The sequence below is a fragment of the Amblyraja radiata genome, chromosome 8 (assembly GCF_010909765.2).
Source record: "Amblyraja radiata isolate CabotCenter1 chromosome 8, sAmbRad1.1.pri, whole genome shotgun sequence".
Classification (NCBI taxonomy): Eukaryota; Metazoa; Chordata; class Chondrichthyes; order Rajiformes; family Rajidae; genus Amblyraja; species Amblyraja radiata.
Window position 1 is genome coordinate 62341379 of NC_045963.1, and position 23497 is coordinate 62364875.

General features: G+C 46.9%; 1 protein-coding gene across 1 annotated transcript; it reads right to left on the reverse strand.

The window, feature by feature from the left end:
* Positions 1-270: 270 nt before the first annotated feature.
* Positions 271-22816, reverse strand: LOC116976506. The gene is made up of 2 exons (XM_033026398.1): positions 22800-22816; positions 271-2388 (listed from the first exon to the last, which is right to left on the reverse strand). The coding sequence occupies exon 2, from the start codon at positions 2368-2370 to the stop codon at positions 271-273; it is 2100 nt and encodes a 699-aa protein (XP_032882289.1). The 5' UTR covers positions 2371-2388; positions 22800-22816.
* Positions 22817-23497: the final 681 nt, after the last annotated feature.

Here is a 23497-nt window from a genome sequence, read left to right on the forward strand (position 1 = left end):
CTCTGTGTAAAAAATTGCCCCTCGGATTCCAATCAAATCTTTCCCTTCTCCCCTTCAACATACATACTCTCGTTCTTGACGGCCCTGCCCTTGGAAAATGACTATGTGCTTTCAATATATTGGAAGATGCTTTTATTCATGTAACCTGCTGCCACCATCATAGAAAAGAGCAACACCCTCTTTATTAAAATATAATGAAGATAGAATCGATAAACAGCATTGATCTTTGGGAAATGGAATAATAAGTGAGATCTGTGTGGTAGCAGATGATCAGTAAAAATCATTAATAACTTCCTCTGCTGTTTCCACAAATCCCTCTTGGATGCCTCCTTGCACGGCATCTTGAATTTCTTTAATTTCTTCTGGAGTGGCTGGGGATAGCGAGGCCTGCACACTGTTATTCAGGGCATCTATTCTCGCCTGCACACGTTTTTTATATTGGTCCTTGTTCTTCTGAACAAGAACCTCTATGGCTTTTGATGCTTCATCGCAGTCTGATCCAAACTTCTCATGTTCCCGATCAAACTTAATTTTGTCCCGATTTGGGTCGAGTCCCAGTAATTTCCCCAGGCTGTTGACTCGGTCCATCAGGTGGTGGGTGGAGACCTGTACGTAGGTTTCAGCAATCATGTGGACAAGGCTCGCAATGTTGGTGGCATGAGAGATCTGTGTGTACAATAGATCCTGTGTCAGCTGGTTCGGTGAATAGCCAGAAATCTTTTCACTGTACTGCGTGAATTTGAGAAGTGATGGGTTCAGTGAGCTTTCGATCAGGTTTGACATCATGGTGAAGAAGAGCACCATCTTCCCCCATTGTTCCTTCACACGGCCTAATGCATCCAATCCCTTCAGGAGCATCTCCACAGTTGTATTAAAGTCTATTTCCTGAACATTACAACGCTTCAGAGTCTCCAGGATCTGTTGGAGTTCTTTGTTATTCTCCTTTATATTCTCAAAGCTTTTCTCATACATCTCCTGTGAGGCTCGTAGCTGTGCTGCAGACTGTTCCACTTTGATTCTGGCATTGAGACTGGCTGTCTGTACACCACTGAGTCCCTCTGCTGGCTGAGCTGTAGCAATGTGTGGTGGACTGGCAGTTAACCCCATGGATCCTGTCTTTCCCTTGCTAAGAGAGGTGAATGTAATTGATTTCTGCATCACTTGTTTGATCTTCACAGCTAGATCAGCCATTTTGTTTATGTCAGCTTGTTTAGACTTTCCCATTGTTACCAGCTCCTCACATATTCCAATTCCTGCTTCACAGATCATCAATGCTGTGTGCTTCTCTTTGCAGTCCATTCCATCTGTTGCTTTCTGCTGCAAACCATCCAAGCTTTGTTTACAAAAGCTTAAAATGTCAGCACCATCCGCACCGTTCAACTTACTCAAGTTAATTGTTTTACCCGTGCTCAGGAAAGGCTGAATATTTTGTATAACATTTTGTAGTGTCTCTGCTTTATAAATGATATCATTCTCAACTCCTTCCGCAGAATTCGGATTGGTGTTATGATCATTCCTTGAACTGGAATTATGACATATATTACTGCTTTCTCTAGAGAAAATAGCCTTCATCACGCTTCCACTGATGAATGCACTGACACCATTCACAAGTGTTTCTGCCATAGACATGTTCACAGCATCCCAGCCAACAGGTATGGAATCCATGCTGGCTTTGTAATCTTCCTTTGCTTCCTTCATTTGGGCTTCCAGTTTTTGATGATGTTCTTCTATCATGGCTTTTCTTTCTTTAGATGCTTCCTCCTGCATTGCAGCACGTTCCTTTTCAAATTGTATTTCATGTAATTGTTTATCATAATCTCCTTTGGAGCTTGTACAGGCCTCCAGTAGTTCATTGATCAGACGGATGACTGCATTAAATTTCTCCTCCACAGCCGTGGAAAGCATCAAGCATTTATCTGCAGTAGATTTGATGCTGTTCAGAGGGATCGGGAGGAAATCTTCAGTGTACTTTGGATTCTTCTGCATGAGGAACTTCACAACATCCTTCATGTCAGTCGGGACTGTCACAGAGAGAAGCCGGATTTGGTCCATGTTCTTGTGAGCTATCTGAAAAGCCTCCCAGCCCTCATTGCTCACTTGCACTAAAGAGGTACGGAATGATTTGGGATATTTAATGAACTTAAATCCTTCCTTGGGCATACCCTTGTCAATTGCAAAGTCTTCTCCTGCGGAAAGGAATATTATTTCACCTAAAATGGCCACAGAGAGTGGGCCAGGCATTAGGAACTGTTCCCAGTTACTGTATGGCTGCAAGAACAAAGCATTGTCTTCCCTGATGTCAGATGCTTTGGTGACGCTCCTCACGGCCATCTTTATGGGAGCAACAGTTTTACAATCCTCACTGGCCATGGTGACTGAACTCTTCTCCTGCAAGAGAAATAGTTGCAGTAAACACAAAGGATGTTTGAGTACATAATATTAAAGAAGTAAACCTCTAGGGTGGCATGGTGGCACAGCGGTAGAGTTACAGCCTTACAGCGTTTGCAGCATCGGAGACCCAGGTTCGATCCTGACTATGGGTGTTGTACGTTTTCCCCATGACCTGCGTGGGTTTTCTCTGAGGTCTTCGGTTTCCTCCCACACTCCAAAGAGGTACAGGTTTGTAGGTAAATTGGCTTGGTAAATGTGAAAATGGTCACTAGTGTGTGTAGGAGAGCGTTAATATGCAGGGATTGCTGGTCGGTGCAGATCTGGTGGGTTTCCACGCTGTATCTCTAAACCATGTGAGATCGCTCCCCACAAAATAATGGAGTGATTTGCAGACAGCAGTATCTCACCATCCCGATATCCTGTGGAAGTGTCTTCTTGGTGACTGGGATCCGAACAGCTCATTCTGGAGGATGGACTGTGTGCAGAGGCAATTGACAGATGGGAAACAGCTCACTGTCATTTTTGGGAATCTTTTAAATACTTAAATTATTTCCAGCATCTCGCTGCATTGATAACATTTTGACGATGGTTTAAATGAAATGTGATGGAGGGTTAATCCGAGCCTTAGTTCCATCCACACACCCATGTAATTTACCCCTGAAAAACCTTAACGTGTGTCTGGGAAATAAGGAACTGACAGAATGTGAGGTTGACTTCAGGGATTTGTGGCATCTAGTTAGTGTCACTGGAAGCATTGTGAGGGGGCATCAGAGTTCTGTACTTGGAAGGGTGCTGGCAATCTAGATGATAATGTGCTGAAGTCTGATGGATACATAGAGAAACATAGAAAATAGGTGCAGGAGTAGGCCATTTGGCCCTTCGAGTAGGCCATTTGGCCATTCAATATGATCATGGCTGATCATCCAACTCAGTATCCTGTACCTGCCTTCTCTCCATACCCTCTGATCCCTTTAATCCCCCCTCAATCTTCTAAATTCTAGCGAGTACAAGCCGAGTCTATCCAGCCTTTCTTCATATGAAAGTCCTGACATCCCAGGAATCAGTCTGGTGAACCTTCTCTGGCAAGAATGTCTTTCCTCAGATTAGGAGACCAAAGCTGTGCGCAATCCAGGTGTGGTCTCACCAAGACCCTGTACAACCGCAGTAGAACCTCCCTGCTCCTATATTCAAATCCTTTTGCAATGAATGCTAACATACCATTCGCTTTCTTCACTGCCTGCTGCACCTGCATGCCTACTTTCAATGACTGGTACACCATGACACCCAGGTCTCATCGCATCTCCCCTTTTCCTAATCGGCCACCATTCAGATAACAGGCCTTAACACTGAGCACTCAGGAGGTACAGTGCGCTCTGCGAAGGATTAATCCACGCAAGGCTGCAGGCCCGGATGGAGTCCAGGGAAGGGTACTAAAGGACTGTGCTGTACAGCTGGCGGATGTATTCACGAGAATCTTCAATCTATCTCTATCTCTGGCACGGTCCCAAAGTGCCTGAAAACAGCCACCATAGTGCCAGTGCCGAAAAAGTCCAAAGTCACCAATCTGAACGACTACCGCCCGGTTGCCCTAACTCCAATCCCAATGAAGTGCTTCGAAAGGCTGGTCCTCTCCCATATCAAATCCAGCATCACTGGACTCTCATCAATTTGCATACAGGGCAAATAGATCAACAGAGGATGCCATCTCTCTGGCTCTTCACACTGTCCTGACTCACCTGGACAGACAGGGCACGTACGTGGGGATGCTCTTCGTTGACAATAGCTCTGCATTCAATACGGTCATCCCCACAAAGCTCACCACCAAACTCCACCAGCTAGGCCGCAGCTCGCCGATATGCGATTGGATCCTGAACTTTTTGACGGAGCGACTGCAGGCAGTGAGACTGGGCCCGCAACTGTCCTCCACTATCACCCTGAGCACCGGCACACCACAGGGCTGTGTACTAAGCCCCATGCTCTACTCCCTCTTTACTCATGACTGTGTTCCTGCATTCGACACCAACACCATCGTGAAGTTTGCAGACGACACTACAGTGATTGGGCTGATCACCAACGGTGATGAAACAAAATACAGAGCGGAGGTGCAGAACCTGGCGGACTGGTGCACACGTAGCAACTTGTTGCTAAACACCTCCAAGACCAAGGAGCTGATTATTGACTTCAGGAGGTCCCATACTGGAGACCACGCCCCAATCTCCATTTACAGGGAAAGCGTGGAGAGAGTGTCCAGATTTAAGTTTCTGGGCACTCACATTTCAGAGGACCTCACATGGTCCACCAACACCGCTGCGCTGGTCAAGAAGGCACAGAAACGACTGTTCTTCCTGAGGACATTAAAAAAGACTGGTCTGCCCCAACAGTTGCTGACAACGTTCTACCGCTGCACCACAGAGAGCATATTAACGTATGGCATCTCTGTGTGGTATCTCAGCTGCACGGAGGTGGAGAGGAGAGCACTTCAGCGCGTCCACAGAGTGCAGAGGATCATTGGGACAGAGCTACCAGTCTTGGAGGGCATCTACCACACGCGGTGCCTCAGGAAGGCCGTCAGCATCCATAAAGAATCATCACACCCCTGTAACGGACTGTTTCAACTACTTCCCTCCGGCAGGCATTAGAAGGCCTTCTACGCCCGTACCTCCAGACTCAGAAACAGCTTTATTCCAAGAGCTATAGCGGCTCTGAACCGGCCCTGCTGAGTGCCCCCACCCCTCCTGGACTGTCTCCCTCGGATGGTCACGACACAAAGCTTATTTATTTATTTTACTTTTCTTTTTCATCGGTTGGAGCTGCATACTAAATCTCGTTGCACTGACGTGCAATGACAATAAAATATATTATTATTATAGTCTACTTTCCTGTTTTTGTCACCAAAGTGGATAACCTCACATTTATCCACATTATACTGCAATTGCCATGCATTTGCCCACTCACCCAGCCTATCCAAGTCACCTTGCAGCGTCCTAGCATCCTCCTCACAGCTATCACTGCCCCCCAGCTTCGTGTCATATATTGTAAATAGCTGGGGTCCCAGCACTGAGCCTTGTGGTACCCCACTAGTCACTGCCTGCCATTCTGAAAAGGACCTGTTTACTCCTACTCTTTGCTTCCTGTCTGCCAGCCAGTTCCCTATCAACATCAATACTGAACCCCTGTGTGCTTTAAGTTTGTAAACTAATCTCTTATGTGGGACCTTGTCGAATGCCTTCTGAAAGTCCAGATATAACACATCCATTGGTTCTTCCTTATCCACTCTACTAGTTACATCCTCGAAAAATTCTATAAGATTCGTCAGACATGATTTACCTTTCATAAATCCATGCTGACTTTGTCCAATGATTTCACCACTTTCCAAATGTGCTGCTATCCTATCTTTAATAACTGACTCTAGCAGTTTCCCCACTACCTATGTTAGACTAAGTCCGTTTTTATGTTCCCTGCCAGTTTTCTTTCATAATCTATTTTCCCTTTCCTAATTAAGCCCTTTGTCCTCCTCTGCTGGACTGAATTTCTCCCAGTCCTCTGGTAGGCTGCTTTTTCTGGCTAATTTGTATGCTTCATCTTTTGTTTTGATACTATCCCTGATTTCTGTTGTTATCCACGGATGCACTACCTTCCCTGATTTATTCTTTTGCCAAACTGGGATGAACAATTGTTGTAGTTCATCCATGTAGTCTTTAAATACCTTCCATTGCATATCCACCGTCAACCCTTTAAGAATCAATTGCCAGTCTATCTTGGCCAATTCATGTCTCATACCCTCAAGACCCTCATACACCTTTCTTTAAGTTCGGAACCCTTGTTTCTGAATTAATGATGTCACTCTCCATCCTAATGAAGAACTCAACCATATTATGGTCACTCTTGACCAAGGGGCCACGCACAAGAAGACTGCTAACTAACCCTTCCTCATTACTCAATACCCAGTCTAGAATAGCCTGCTCTCTCGTTGGTTCCTCTACGTGTTGGTTTAGAAAACTATCCCGCATACATTCCAAGACATCCTCTTCCTCAGCACCCCTGCCAATTTGATTCACCCAATCTATATGTAGATTGAAGTCACCCATTATACTGTTTTACCTTTGTTGCACGCATTTCTAATTTCCTGTTTGATGCCATCCCCAACTCCACTACTACTGTTAGGTGGCCTGTACACAACTCCAACTGGCGTTTTCTGCCCCTTATTGTTTCGCAGCTCTACCCATATCAATTCCACATCCTCCACTAATGTCCTTCCTTTCTATTGCGTTAATCTCCTCTCTAATCAGCAACGCTACCCCACCTCCTTTTCCTTTCTGTCTATCCCTCCTGAATATTGAATATCCCTGGATGTTCAGCTCTCAGCCTTGGTCACCCTGGAGCTATGTCTCCGTGATCCCAACTATATCATAGTCATTAATAGCTATCTGCACATTCAACTCATCCACCTTAATACGAATGCTCCTTGCATTGAGACACAAAGCCTTCAGGCTTGTATTTACAACACTTTTACCCCTTATACAATTATGTTGAAAAGTGTCCCTTTTTGATTTTTGCCCTGGATTTGTCTGCCTGCCACTTTTACTTTTCACCTTGCTACCTATTGCTTCCACTCTCAATTTACACCCCCTCTGTCTCTTTGCTCACACATTTAAGAAACCCACCACCTCTTATTCTCTTTTTCTTCTTTCCCCCCCTACATGTTGGGTCTGAGTGCTTCCCTTCTCTGCCTCCTGCCTCACACACTGTCTACTAGCTTTCTCTATTTGAATCCCAACGCCTAACCGTTCTAGTTTAAAGTATCCCCTGTAGCCTTTGCAAATCTCCCCGCCAGGATATTGGTCCCCCTCGGGTTCAAGTGCAACCCGTCCTTTTTGTACAGGTCACACCTTCCCCAAAAGAGGTCCTAATGATCCAGAAACTTGAATCTCTGCCCACTGCACCAGTCCTTCAGCCACGCATTTATCCTCCACCTCGCTCCATTCCTACTCTCACTGTCGTGTGGCACAGGCAGTAATCCTGAGATTGTTACCTTTGCGGTCCTTTTCCTTAACTCTCCTCCCAACTCCCTAAATTCTCCTTTCAGGACCTCTTCTCTTTTTCTACCTATGCCATTGGTACCTATATGTTCCACGACCTCGGGCTCTTCTCTCTCCCATTTCAGGATATTTTGGACACGTTCAGACACATCCCAGACACAGGCACCAGGGAGACAAACTACCATCCGGGTTTCCCGACTGCGTCCACAGAATCGCCTATCTGATCCCGTCACTATAGAGTCCCCTATTACTACTGCCCTTCTCTTCTTTTCCTTACCCTTCTGAGCAACAGGGCCGGTCTCTGTGCCGGAGGCCCGGCTGCTGTCGCTACCCCCAGGTAGGTTGTTCCCCCCAACAGTACTTAAACAGGAGTACTTATTGCCAAGGTCTACAGCCACTGGGCTACTCTCTAGTCCCTGCCTCTGCCCCTTGCCCCTCCTATCCGTGACCCACTTGTCTGCTTCCTGTGGTCTTGGAGTGACCACCTCTCTGCAACTACTCTCTATGACCTCCTCACTCACCCTGACCAGACGGAGGTCATCGAGCTGCTGCTCCAGGTTCCTAATACGGTCCCTTAGGAGCTCTATCTCGATGCACCTGGCGCAGATGTGAATGTCTGGAGGGCTATCAGATTCCATGACCTCCCACATCTGACATCCAGAACAGTAAGCTACTCTGGCCCTCATTCTCCCCCCTTACCCAGGAAAAAATCAGCAGGAAAGACTAGAATGTGCATAATGCTGTGTCTTTATTTCAGAAGGGTTGCAAGGACAAACCCACATTCTGCAAGAAGGGCATACGATTGCCCGAACTGTCATCTCCACAGCATAAAGACCAAGGAAGAGTCACACAAAATAAAACCAAAAACTGACCATCCCTTATCCTGCTGTCACCCTCTGGTCCACCTCCTCTGTGAAGCCTCGTGAGCCAAAGTTTCATTGCTTGCCCTAAGCACAGCACTTGCACCTTAACACACAGCCTCTCGTTAACAACTAGTTAATTAGTTGTAGGACCTGACGAGGTGTATCATAGGACATTGTGAGAAGCCAGTGAAGAAATTCCTGGGGTTCATGCTACCGGAAGACTTAAAGGTGCATTATGCTCTGCCGTTATTTTAGAAGATTTGTGAGGAGAAGTCAGGGAACTACAAGCCAGTGAACCTGACATCAGTGAAGGGAATTTTGAGAAATAGGATGTACAAGCATTTGGATAAACAACGGCTAATTAGGGATAGTTAACAAGGACAAAGTCACAAATGTTTCCTCCATAGAATAAAATTACTGGTAACCAGTGCCTTAAAGTCACAATATGTCGGAAGGAACTGCAGATGTTGGTTTAAACCAAAGATTGACACAAAATGCTAGAGTAACTCAGCGGGACAGGCAGCATCTCTGGGGAGAAGGAATGGGTGACATTTCGGGTTGAGAACCTTCTTCAGACTGAAATTCACGGGAAAGGTGAGTCTGTGGAATTCTCTGCCTCGGAGGCTGGTTCTCTGGATACTTTCAAGAGAGAGCTAGATAGGGCTCTTAAAGAAAGCTGAGTCAGGAGATATGGGGAGAAGGCAGGAATGGGGTTCTGTTTGGGGATGATCAGCCATGATCACATTGAATGGAGGTGCTGGCTCAAAGGGCCAAATGGCCTACTCCTGCACTTACTGTCTATTGAAAGAGAGATACAGATGATGAAGTAGAGAGATATAGAACAAATGAAAGATAGGGAAAAAATATATGTGATAAAAGAAACGGGCCATTGTTAGTTGTTTGCTAGGTGAGAATGAGAAGCTAGTGTAAATTGGGTGGGGGATGGATGGAGAGAGAGGGGATGCAGGGGTTCCAGGTGTACACTGGTCCTATCCCCGAACTCTATCTTCATTACATTGATGACTGCATTGGTGCTACCTCCTGAACCCATGCAGAACTCATGTACTTCATTAACTTCACCACAAATTTCCATCCTGCACTCAAATTGCCTTGGACCATCTTTGACACATCCCTCCCCTTTCTTGAGCTCACCATCTCCATTATGACACTAGAAGATTATCGACTGACGTCTATTAGAAACTCACTAACTCCCACAACTATCTCGACTACACTTCTTCCCACCATGCTTCCTGCAAAGACTCTATCCCCTTCTCCCGTCTAAGCCACACCTGGGCCCAAGATGAGGTTTTCCATACCAGGAGATGTTCTCATTCTTTAGGGAACGGGGGTTCCCCTCTCCTATCATAAATGAGGCCCTCACACGTGTCTCCTCGGCATCCCGCAGCTCCACCCTTGCTCCCCTGACACCTCGTCGCATGTCCTGTATTTACCAAATGCTCTTTGGATACTGTACTAAGAGGATTCCAGGCAATTTACCTTCAGCGAGCCCCACTATTTATTTATCTCGGTGTGACCACCTTTGAGTCATCGTACTTCAATTAATCAGTTGTAGTTTTATCATTATAAAGGAGAATATAGTCAACTTGAAACTCACTTTATATCAGTGCAGTTGTAATCTACAAATACGGCAGTGTAAATAGAAACTAGAGCTGTCTTTCTAGGAATCAGGATGAATCACATTTAGTTTTACTTACGTGAAAACTGAAGCCTGATTTCCAGGAATTAAAATGCACTTTAATTCAGTGAACTTTCATTTATTTTCTGTTTACAATTTCTACTTGAACTAAAGATAGACACAAAGTGCTGGAGTATCTCAACGGGTTAGGCTGCATCTCTTGAGAAAAAGGATAGGTGACGTTTTGGGTCGGAACCCTTCCACAAACAAAAAGTAAGGAGTTGGGTGTTGAGAGAGAGAAGAGGAGGCGGGAAATGCCCAGGACAATCAGGGCTGGAAGCAAATGACCTCAGCAAGGTGGTATGCATTTGTTAGCTAGGGAAGGTGTGATTTCATGAGGAATATATTGGGGCAAACTGGTTAAATTACTCAGTTGGGGGAAGGTAGCACGGGGAGAGGGGAGGGAAGTGTTAGTAGAGGTTACTTAAAATAGTAAGATTAAACGAGAACTTACCAGTTTGAAGTTTGATCTGTATTTTATGAGGAGTTACGATGAGGGATTACGTGAAGAACCCGTTCAGCACGCATGCGCGGCATACTTCAAAGTAGCGGTGTGGAATCACAGATAGACACAGTTATTGAAGTAAACATAGTAAAGATAAGGAGACATCAGTTTATGAATTTTACCCATATTATTGAGGGAGGGAGCGGAGGGCACGTAATCCCTCATCGTAACTCCTCATAAAATACAGATCAAACTTCAAACTGGTAAATTCTCGTTTAATCTTACTATTTTACTTCGGAGTCACGTGAGTGATTCCGTGAAGATTTCAAAGCTCTGTGATTTCAAACCGTGTAACAGTTATTACTACATCACTGCCGAAGTCTTTGAGGGAGGAAGTGTGTTATCGTAATCAACCAATGAATCTGTTTGTAGAAAAACACAATGGTATTTTTAACAATAACAACAAAGAAATTAAATTACTCCCCTGGGCTTAAATTAAATATTTGCAGTCTGGAAATCTTTCCTGCAAATAAAACAGGTTTTGCCAACGGCTTATTATAAAATTTCTGAACGGTCTTCCCCTCCACCATCCTGCTGTAGCCAGGATGTGGTTTATAGGCACGTCCATTCTTTTTGCCGTCTTCGTGGATGCTGCCCTGGTGGAATGAACTTTGTACATGTTAGTTTTTATCCCAGCAGCTTTTAGCACCTGCTTGAGCCATCCCGAAATGGCTCGTCACCCAACCATAAGGTTTTTTATGACTGACCCACAAGGCTTTTCATCTCCCTCAATATTTTGGTTGTGTCTATGTAGGATAATAGGGTCATGGCACATAACCGTGTTTTTGGCGGGTAAGCCCGGAATTCCACGACTGGATTAGGTGTTCCTGGTCTGCTCTGTTTGACCATTCCCTGGACAATGACAGAGATCTGGTCTGGAGCTGTGAGCATGGTGTCCAGTCGCAATAGGTGTATTGACTGGACCCTCTGTGCAGCTACAAGTGCCATCTACATGTGTGTTTAGAGCATAGATGGTTTCAGGTTGAGGGATCTGGCTGGTGGGCATCCCCTGAGGTATGTCAGGACCACACTGACATCCCATAAATGGGTGTACCTTGGTCTAGGGGTTTAGAGTTGTAAATACCCTTCATTAGATTGACCATCAGCTGGTGGGACCCCATGGCCTGTTGTCCTGGAGCTGGTTTTGAAATAGACAGGCAGGGCAATTCTAGCTGTGTTGATGGCTCTGTAGCCGAATCCTTCATCGTGGTGAAGGCTCACCAGGAATTCCAGTACGTTAGTAACTGTAGCGGTTGAATAGGTGGTCCCTGTATCCAAGCAGTACTTCTCCCATTTTTTGATGCTGGACAAGTGCTGATTTTTAGTGGATGTTCGGAGGGATGCTGACATGGTGTCGACGGTTTGTTATGATAATCCCAGTCCCAGAGTGGTTTGTGCAGAATCTGCAACCCAGGAGTTTGATTTTTTCATGGCACGGGTGGCTTGTGCCCGACACTGGGTGTTAATAACTCTGGGTCACTGGGGAATACCATCGGAGTTTCAACAACCATGTCATGGAGTATTGGGAACCATGGCTGTGTAGGCCAGTCGGGTACTATCAAAATACCTGAAGCAGAGTCCATTTGTACTGTGCGTAGTCCCCGACTGATGAGGCAGAAGGGAGGAAATGCATAGAAGAAAAATTTCCCCAATCCAGCGCGAACGCGTCTACCGCTGCGGCCTCAGGGTCTGGTTCCCAAGCGACATACATAGGTACCTGGTGATTTAGCCTTGATGCAAATAAATCGATATCTGGCGTGCCATATTGCTTGATAACATTTGTGAAACATTTTTTGGGGTTTTTAACATCTATTCGATGTTGTCATTAAATTTATGTGACCTGGTGTCTGCCACTGTATTTAGCTTACCTGGCAGGTAAGTTACTGATAGCCAAATATGTCTTTGGACACATCATTGCCAAATTGTGTTGACCAACTTGTCGCATGATACCAATTTTATGCCGCCCATATGGTTAATGTAGGCCACCACCGTAGTATTATCTATTTATAACCGTACATGCAAGTGATGCATATGCTTTTAAACCATAAAAAGTCACCCAAACATCTCTAGATAATTAATGCCCAGTGTAAGTGGTAACGATGATTCTGGGTGAGTCCATCTACTACTTGTGCTGGGTATAGAGCTAGTTGCTCCCCAGTCTTCAGTACTGGCATCTGTTTGGCTAACTGACGTAGGGTTAGTGATAATAATAGGCTGAAACTATGTCAAAGTTTTTTGCCCACCACTGTCGTTCTGATATTACTTCAGTGGGTAACCATGAAACGATCATAATGACCTGTATATCATTTTTGGTACTAAGGTCCGAATTATGTAGCCAGAAATGCTGCTACCATTTTCCCAATTACTCTGTTACTTGTCGAGTAGTTGGTAGTTTGTTGACCATTAATTTGTTGCATGATTGTGCCAATTCAACTATGTTGTCTCTTGGCAACGTTACAGTCACGTAGACTGAATTAATTATGAAGCCCAAGTAGTCCATGATAGAGGATGGCTTCAACTTAGATTTATCTGGATGCAAGACAACCCCAGGATTTTCGAATAACTGTTTGGAAGCTAAACAGCTAACAAAGTCAAATTCATGGCCTTACCTACCATTTAGGATATCATCAAGATATGCCATGAAAATATGTTTTTGTCTTCTGAATATTGCCAGAGCTGGTTTTAGTGTCTGGGTGACACTCTTGGGCTGATGTGAGCCCATTGGGTAACGCTTTAAACTGCTATAGCTGCCCCATCCAGGTAAATTTCAGGTATCTGCGATGATCCTAGTGAATGATACTAAATAGTAAACATCTTTAAGATGAATGCTTGCCATGAAGTATCCTATGGAATTTAGTTGTTTGGCAGTAACAACCGGTTCCATTTTGAAATGTATATACTTAACAAACATATTTAGTGAAGTTAAGTCAATGATGATGCGACATCCACCATCTTTTTTGGGTTTAGTGAATATATTTGATACGAATTGCAAGGGTTCAAGTTTTCCCATGATACTCCTTTGTAATTATTTTCACCAGTTCAGCTTGTCCCTCTTGTTTCTTTAACGGAGAGGGGAAAAATACCCTCTGGGGTGAATGTTGACCTGGTGGCAATTTATCTAGTATGAATTAGAAACATAGAAACATAGAAATTAGGTGCAGGAGTAGGCCATTCGGCCCTTCGAGCCTGCACCGCCATTCAATATGATCATGGCTGATCATCCAACTCAGTATCCCGTACCTGCCTTCTCTCCATACCCTCTGATCCCCTTAGCCACAAGGGCCACATCTAACTCCCTCTTAAATATAGCCAATGAACTGGCCTCGACTACCCTCTGTGGCAGGGAGTTCCAGAGATTCACCACTCTCTGTGTAAAAAAAGTTCTTCTCATCTCGGTTTTAAAGGATTTCCCCCTTATCCTTAAGCTGTGAATTGTATTCACTAATGCCATTGAGTATATACTGATCACTCGTGATATACTGATCACTCGTGATAGACTCCCATGTGTTAGTATTACTCTATATACTGGTAGGAACCATACCCACCTACCTCCATGGTTATGGGTATTCTTCTGTTTCCTGCCGGTCCAACGAGTGTTGCACGTCGTCTGACGTGGCGGTGACATTGGGGGGTGGCACATTTTCCATGGGGTCCGCTCTGGGCCCTGGTCTAAAGAAGACTTTCGGTGATAGAATGCAGACCCCGAGCTTTCATCAGTCCGATATGGTAGACGTTGACTGATGGATGCGATAGGGTGCTGCTGCGTAGGAATTACTGATTTTGGTTACTCGTCCCGGCCCTGCTCTCGTGAGCCGAAAGTTTTGTAAACCTCGTGCATGTCCTTCATATGTGAGTTTTTTTCCCCCAAAGAGCAGTGGGTCTGGCTCAGTGGCTGGGGTATGCACAACCCCGCAATGTAGGATTTTATGGCAGGTCTTATGACTTGTTTACGAAGGTTGTGGTCATCTCCGTATTTGTCCTTGGAACGAGGAGAAAAAACGATGTGATGGCTGTCGTCAGGCTTTTAACGGCCTCCTGCACGTGGGGTTTCCACGTAGCTGTCCACCACACCTAGCAGCTCTTCCTGTTCCTGCACCCCTTGCATACTCCCGAGATCTTCAGCCATTGCCCCTGTTCTTGACCAGCCCAGTCCTGGTCACCAAAGCTATCCTCTGGAAAGGAGGAAGCAATGGACAGTGCACAAGGCACTGTGGAGGGAGTGCCTGACCCCCCTCTGCGAGAGCGCCCCTCACGCGGTGCACCTCGCTGGAGCTCCTGCTCCAAGAGCCGCTCCATGCAGCTCAGGCGGTTGTCTCTCCCCCTCCTGGGTGGAGAGACGTCCCCGTCCGATGTCAAAGCCACCGGCCGGAACGCCTCTTCCTTGGCTTGTACATCCAGCCTGCTGCTCAGGCGCAAGCGGGGCTGGGCTCGGTCACGGTGTCGGTGTAGCGGACCGCCCGGTAAGCGGTCCTACCGCCTTGTTGCTGCCCCCGCGAGATGAAACGCTCCTCCGTGGAGTCGTGCGTGGGGCAGGTCTGTGCAGGCGGCTGTCTTTCCCCCAGTGCGGGTGGAAAGACGTCCCGTCCGACAAGTCGGAGCCACCGGCCGGACGCCTCCGTGGCGTTACATCCAGCCCGCTGCTGAGGCGCTAGCGGGCTAGGCTCGGCACGGTGTTGGGATAGCGGTGCGCCGGGTAAGTGATCCTACCGCCTTGTTGCTGCCCCCGCGAGATGGAAACGCTCCTCCGTGGAGTCGAGCGGGGACAGGGCTGCTCTGTCGCTGCCCCCCTGAAGGAATGCTCCTCCGTGGAGTCGAGCGGGGGACAGGTTTGTACTAGAGCCTTTCTTCTCTGCCGGACAGCAGAAGGCTCCCTGTGAAAGAAAACTGACGTCAGCTTACCTGACGGCCCGTTCTTTCACCTCCATAGCGGGAGCGCCTGACTCTCGCTTGCCGCTGTTGCTCTGCTGGACGTAAATACACGCATGCGTGCTGAACGGGTTCTTCACGGAATCACTCACGTGACTCCAAAGTAAAATTAGAGAATTAAGTGTCCTGCTGGGTTGTAAACTACCCAAGTAAAATATGAGGTGCTGTTCCTCTAATTTGCATGCGGTCTCACTATGGCAATAGAGGATTGAGGGGGGTTCTTCTTAGGGGGTTGGACAGGCTAGATGCAGGAACATTGTTCCCGATGTTGGGGAAGTCCAGGACAACGGGTCACAGTTTAAGGATAAAGGGGAAATCCTTTCGGACCAAGATGAGAAAAACATTTTTCACACAGAGAGTGGTGAGTCTCTGGAACTCTCTGCCACAGAAGGTAGTTGAGGCCAGTTCATTGGCTATATTTAAGAGGGAGTTAGATGTGGCCCTTGTGGCTAAAGGGATCAGGGGGTATGGAGAGAAGGCAGGTACAGGATACTGAGTTGGATGATCAGCCATGATCATATTGAATGGCGGTGCAGGCTCAAAGGGCTGAATGGCCTACTCCTGCAACTATTTACTATGTTTCTATGAAGCCCAGGTCAGAAAAGGTCAGTATGAGAATGGGAAGGGGAGTTAAAATAGTTAGAAACCGGGAGATCCTGTAAACCTCGGCAGACCAAATGGAGTATTCAGCGAAACGATCGCCGATTCTAAGTTTGGTCGCCCCGATGTACAGGAGCCCACATCGAGAACACTGGATGCAGTAGATGAGGTTAGAGGAGGTGCACGTGAACCTCTGTCTTATCTGAAAGGACTGTCGAGGTCCCTACATGGAGTCGATGGAGGGGGTATAGGGAAAGGTGTTGCATCTCCTACAGTTGCAGGGCAAAGTACCTGGGGAGGTGGTGGTTTGGGTGGGAAGGGATGAGTGAACCAAGGAGTTGTGAAAGAAGCGGTCTCTGCAGACGGCGGAAAGTGGTGGAGATGGGAAGAAGTGATTAATGGGATCACCCAGGAGGTGATGAAAATGTTGGAGGATAATGTGTAGGATGCAGATGTTTGTGGGGTGAAAGGTGAAGAGCAGGGGAACTGTCCTTGTGACTGGGAGAGGGGGAAGGAGAGCAGAACAATGGGACACAGAGCTTCCCATTCCTCTTCACTTTTTCTTCTTTTCTTCATATTTTCTGGCCTGCTTAGTTCCTTACACCCGACTACATTGCCCAGACTTCACATTAGCAACACATTACGCAAATAAACAATTAGTGTCCATTATTTCACCCCATTATAGACATTCCCTTTGTTCCATTCACTGCCACACTCATCTCTGCCTGACTTCCAACATCTTGGAAGAGGAGTATACAAATGCCCCAACTGCCTTCTCTATCAAAGATCCTATAGCGGAGCAAGACAGATCACTCCTTCTAAATGCAATGGGCTGACGTGTAGTACGCAACTGAACGGAACGTGGGCCTTTTTTTCATCCATTTCCGTAACCCGACCCGACTCGCGGTATAATCAACGTTGCGGGGGAACAGCTTGTGTTAATAAATTAAAATTCTGAATATGAGGAGAAAATTTTTACCAAATAACTTCCTGTTACTTTCACATTTACTCCACCGGGTGGTGCCACTGCTGTGGCTGCCTCACTAACAGTTTGTCTGTCCCCTCTATTTTTATTATTTTAAGTATGTTTTAAAAGTATATTTTAATGTTATAATGTTTTTTGGTCTGTTTTATGTGGGGCGTGGGGAGGAATTGATGGAAACTTTTTTCAGTCACTTACCTCGACAGAGATGTGATTTTTCTTCGTATCGCATCTCCATCGCCCTTGTGGCCTAACATCGTGGAATGGTACGGTCTTTCCTTAAGACTGACCCAGAACTTCAAGCCTTGGGCGCGGTGCGGACTTACCATCACAGAGCATGCGATCGTTTGCCGAGTTTCGCCGATGGAAGAGCTCCAACCGCGTGACCTGTGGACTTTTGGGTAGGAAGGGGGTGGGGGATTTTATTTGTGGTTATACCCATGTAAGAGTACAATAATGTATAACCTGTTTCTAGTTTCTAGTGTATTATATGTCATAGCTGCTTTCTTGCATTTATTCTCTTAGACTAATAAAGTCTAATCTAATCTAATCTCTCTCTCTCTCTCTGTGTTGGCTGCAGCCATCGGCTGCTTCGGTGAGGGAAGCAGGTTGATGATTGATCAAAAGGCCCCTAGGAGACTGTGTCTGATTGGCCGCCGAGTGGCCAGTGTATTATGTGATGGGGCACAATGCCCTTGGAGATGGCGGCTAATTGGACGGGAGGAGGCCCATTTGTTGATTGGATGGGAATTTTAAGGGAATCTGGTCGGTGATTGGACGCAACCCCCTTGGAGACAGCGGTTGATTGGCCACCAAATAATCGGGCACAAAAAATTTGAAATTGAAAATTGAAAATAGGAAAACAATAAAATCGGAATTACGATTTAAATCGGAAGAATATAATGCCTGATCGGCAGCAAAGATACTAGTATCTGCTCCAGTATCTTTGATCTGCAGTTCCTTCCTATTGAAGAAGAAACCTGGCTCGAAACAACTCCTAATCCATTCCCTCCACAGATGCCGCCGAGCCCGCTGAGTTCCTCCAGCACTCTGTGTTTATTATTTAACTCTTAAAATTGAAGTTAGATATAAAGCTGGAGTAACTCAGCAGGACAAGCAGCGACTCTGGAGAGAAGATCCTTCTTCAGACTGAACTGAACTCTCGTCGGTGAGAGCACTTGTGATTGTGTGCAGAAGGGTCTCGACCTAAAACACCACCCACTCCCTAGAGCCGCCGCCCGTCCCGCTGAGCTACCCCAGCCCCCCCATGGCCACCTTCAACTACAGAGCCAAACAAAAAACAGAGTGCTGGAGGAACTCAATGGGCCAGGCGGCACATGCAGACGGAACGGACCACGAGCAACCATGGGCCCCCCTCTCCCAAACAGGAAGGAACCGCAGATGCAGCCGTCCCCACAAAATGGCAACTGATTCCGGAAATGCCGAGGCAAGAGGGTGAGAGAGATCCAAAGGATGGATTCGGATCCCAACTACGCCTTGCTGAGACATCACCAGATGTTTAAAACCTATGGCCCCCTCCAGTTCGAGCCTCGTGTAAACAACCACGTTTGCTACTTTGACTGGGAGTTCGCTTTCCGCCACAGTCCCGCCAGCGGATTACAGCTGTTTGATATCCGCTTCAGGAAGGAGCGGGTGGTCTACGAGTTGTGCGTCCAGGAGGTGAACTTTGTTTATAGCGGAGAGCTCCGGTGAGCTGAAGATCGCTGAGGAAAACATCGCGGAGCTGCGGGTTTGAGGAGCGGCCAGCTGCGGGCGGCGGCGCTGACTTTACACCGGGAGCCTGGGATCTCTAGATGAGATCGCCAGTTGTGGAGCTCCAACCGGCGCGGCCTTGTTGGCTTCGGAAGCCGCGGCCTCCAGTACGGAAGCGGCCGTTCCAGGGTTCCCAGGCCGCTGCGAGGATTCTCCCGACGCCGGAGCAACATCACCCGGCGAGAACGGCCAGGAACATCGGGCCTCCGTAGAGGCAACTGTGGAGGCCTCAATGGGCCCGACTATGGGTGAACTGGGGTTGGGGACTGGACATTATGCCTTCCCTCATGGTGGGAGCCATTGTGGGGGGATGTTCTTTATGTTTAAAACTCTTATTAATGTTATGTCTGTATTCCTTCTTCATGTGCTGCATTGGCAAGAAGCATTTCACTACACCTAGGTGTATGTGACTAATAAATAATCTTTGAACCTTTGAACCTTTGAGACGCCAGGTCTGATGAGGACCAACTTCTTAGACAGTCATTATGGAATTGGGAAAAGTTCCAATTAGCTGGCGAAAGACGTGGACTGCCCTTACAGTGCCACTTTCCTCCACACTCTCCATCTGATGGCGACTCGGAACCAAAGTTTTGGTCCCCTAATTTGAGGAAGGACATTCTTGCTATTGAGGGAGTGCAGCGTAGGTTTACAAGGTTAATTCCCAGGATGGCGGGACTGTCATATGCTGAGAGAATGGAGCTGCTGGGCTTGTACACTTTGGAGTTTAGAAGGCTGAGAGGGAATCTCATTGAAACATATAAAATTGTTAAGGGTTTGGACACGCTAAAGGCAGGAAACATGTTCCCGATGTTGGGGGAGTCCAGAACCAGGGGCCACAGTTTAAGAAAAAGGAGTAAGCCATTGAGAACGGAGACGAGGAAACACTTTTTCTCACAGAGAGTGGTGAGTCTGTGGAATTCCCTGCCTCAGTGGCGGTCGAGGCAGGTTCTCTGGATGCTTTCAAGAGAGAGCTAGATAGGGCTCTTAAAAATAGCGGAGTCAGGGGAAACGGGGAGAAGGCAGGAACAGGGTACTGATTGGGGAGGATCAGCCACGATCACATTGAATGGTGGTGCTGGCTCGAAGGGCTAAATGGCCCACTCCTCCACCTATTTTCTTTTGTCAAAGATCCTTTAGTGGAGCAAGATAGTCCACTCGACGAAAAAGCAGTAGTTGGGTCATGGGAAATCTTCAGCACCATTTCCGGCTTCCGTAAATCCTGTACCCACTCCTCCCCCCCCCTCCCCCCTCCCCCCCCCCTCCCCCCCCCTCCCCTCCAGGGCCGGCCTTTGGATGTGTGGGGCCCAATTGGGAACTATTTTGGTGAGCCCCTGATTCCCAGCCAACGTCTGTAGAATCATAGAAATACAAATAAAGTCTATTATAGACTTTATATCTCTATGGGAGAATGGAAAGTAATCAAAATGAGCGCTTAAAAAGTGCCTGCGAGTTAATGGATCAAACAAATCTAAGCTACATTTTTAAATAAAATTGCATACATGTAAGCCAACAAGTACCAAAAAAAAATGCATAGATCACCTCTGAAAATTACATAGTTACAATACCACTTGTTTTAGTGACTGAAATGAAAAAAAAATTAACTAGATCCCGGAAAATTAATAACTATTGGGGAAAAACCAATCCAGGCATTCAATTTTGGGCTTCAGCCCCATCCTACCCTTTGGGATTCTAACCCATCCTAACTTAGTTGTGTGTGTGTGTTAGTTGTCTGTGCGTGATGTGTGTGTGTGTTAGTTGTCTGTGCGTTATGTGTGTGTGTGTAGGAGGGAAGGAGAGAAGGGAGGGAGAGAGTGAAGGGAGTGGGGGAAGTAGAGATAAAGGGAGGGAGGGATGGAGAGAAAGAAGGGAGGGAAGGAGAGAAAGAAGGGAGGGAGGGAGGGAGAGAGGGAGAGAAGGGAATAGAGAGAGAGGAAGGAGAGAAGGGAGGGAGGGAATGAGAGAACAGAAAAGAGAGAAAGGAAAGAAGGAGGGAAGGAGAGAAGGGTGGGAGGAAAGAAGGGAAGGGAGGGGGGAAATGAGAGGGAGAGGACCGGCTGCGGGAGCGGATGCCAGAGTCCAGGCGGACGCGTGTGCGCTGCGGCCGAGGTTTGTAAACATTGCTCCAACCCTCGGCCCGGCCCTCCCTGTATTTTTCACCGCATCTCCCCGGGGAGAGAGGGGTTGGAGCCGGGGCTGTGTGCGTGAAGCACGGCGACGAGGGGCGGGAGCGCTGCCCCATGACCGTGAGGAAACGACCTACCTCCCCTTCTCCATTCCCCCTCACCGTCTATCCCTTTATTCTTCCTCCACCCTTCGACTCTCTCTCCACACCTCCCTCCCCCCTCCACACGGGGTAGATCTACCTGAGCCGAGAGTAGATTATTCTGGCGCTGGACCCCCTTGGGCTTAATGCCGGCCCTGCCCCAATCCCCTTCCCTCCGACACGGACACGGAGCGATCGCCGGCCCCCTTTTTTTGTTAAACATCTATTTCCTTCGGGTGTTTTTTTTTAAATTTCCCCCTTACCATTTCCGTACTTTTTCTGATAGCTGCCATGACCCGTTTGTTGTCATCCTTCACCCTGATCCTGGTCTCGGCCCGCACCAATCTGCCGGTGTGTGTGTGTTTGTTTGGCGGAGTCTGAGGGGAGAAGAGCCGGCACCAAGAGCGAGCGAACGCGCGGACAGACGGACGAAAGGAAATAGAGCGGAAAAGGTGACATTTCGGGTCGAGACCCTTCTGCAGACACACAGTCAAGGGAAAGAGAAACGGGAGGTATAGGCATATCTTCCATTCATTTGTCCTTAGTACCGTCGATCTCTCATAGAAATATAGAAACATAGAAAATAGGTGCAGGAGTAGGCCATTCGGCCCTTCGAGCCTGCACCGCCATTCAATATGATCATGGCTGATCATCCAACTCAGTATCCCGTACCTGCCTTCTCTCCATACCCTCTGATCCCCTTAGCCACAAGGGCCACATCTAACTCCCTCTTAAATATAGCCAATGAACTGGCCTCAACTACCCTCTGTGGCAGAGAGTTCCAGAGATTCACCACTCTCTGTGTGAAAAAAGTTCTTCTCATCTTGGTTTTAAAGGATTTCCCCCTTATCCTTAAACTGTGACCCCTTGTCCTGGACTTCCCCAACATCGGGAGCAATCTTCCTGCATCTAGCCTGTCCAACCCCTTAAGAATTTTATAAGTTTCTATAAGATCCCCCCTCAATCTTCTAAATTCTAGAGAGTATAAACCAAGTCTATCCAGTCTTTCTTCATAAGACAGTCCTGACATCCCAGGAATCAGTCTGGTGAACCTTCTCTGCACTCCCTCTATGGCAATAATGTCCTTCCTCAGATTTGGAGACCAAAACTGTACGCAATACTCCAGGTGTGGTCTCACCAAGACCCTGTACAACTGCAGTAGAACCTCCCTGCTCCTATACTCAAATCCTTTTGCTATAAATTGCTCTCTTGCTCCTCTTTCCCCTGACTCAGTCTGAAGAAGGGTCTCGACCGGAAATGTCATATATTCCACTCTATGATCGTTGCTTTCGTCCGTCTGTCCGCTCGTTCGCATGCCCTTGGATACAGATGCAAATTCATGCACAGGATGGAAACTGAAAACTAGGGGAAGGCTGTCCCCCTGCGTACCCCCCCCCCCCCCCCCCCATTTCCATCACTGCCATATACTAATAATATTCTACACACACCAGGGACAATTTACAATTTAACGATCAAGCTAAATAACCTACAAACCTGTACGTCTTTGGAGTGTTGGAGGAAACTGGAGACCCCGGAGAAATTCCATGCGGAGAACGTACAAACTCTGTACAGACATCACCCATAATCAGGATCATATTTGATCAGGATTGAACTGAGGCAGCAACTCTACCGCTGCGCCACTTTACCGCTTCTTTCCTTGACTTCTGCATCCGCACCTCTTGGCCACATAATATTTATTTCATGTAATCAAGAGTTAGATATGATATGATCAATTATACCTCACCAATATTTTGTACTTACCAAATGCTCCTTGGATACTGTACTCAGAGGACTCCAAAATAATTCCTTTGGTGCATTCAGCTAGTCCCACTATTTATATATTCAGTCGCAGATGCTCATCAAGAAAAAAATTGGCACCGATACACTGCATCAGTGACGTTTTAATCAGTTAGGGCGGAGCAAATTTAAAATAGAGCTGTCATTCCGGGAGTTGTTTTGACTTACGGGAAAACGAAAGCCGGTCGTGGGAACACCACGCCTCAGATCATGTTGACGTTATTTCACAGGTAAAATAATACGTGCCAACAATATTGAAACTCGCAGCACAAAGAGGCCACACATGGCAATTTTCCGGATGTTCGGAAAAGCTGTTCCATTAGTTTCATAGAAACATTGAAAATAGGTGCAGGATTAGGCCATTCGGCCCTTCGAGACAGCACCGCCATTCAATATGTTCATGGCTGATAATCCAAAATCGTCCCTGCTTTTTCCCCATATCCCTCGATCCATTAGCCCTAAGATCTACATCTTACTCTCTCTTGAAAACATTCAGCGAATTGGCCTCCGCTGCCTTCTGTGGCAGATAATTCCACAGACTGTATTACCTGATAATCATCTCACTCCACGACTGACTTGCCCCATGACCATCTTATCCTAACTGCATTCCTCCATGTCAGTCTTGCTCCCTGTTGCTCTAATCCCATGAAGTTTATGCCCCA

Excerpts from the sequence above, each read along its gene's own strand:
- LOC116976506 (XM_033026398.1), bottom strand. The coding sequence starts at position 2,370 with ATGGCCAGTGAGGATTGTAAAACTGTTGCTCCCATAAAGATGGCCGTG.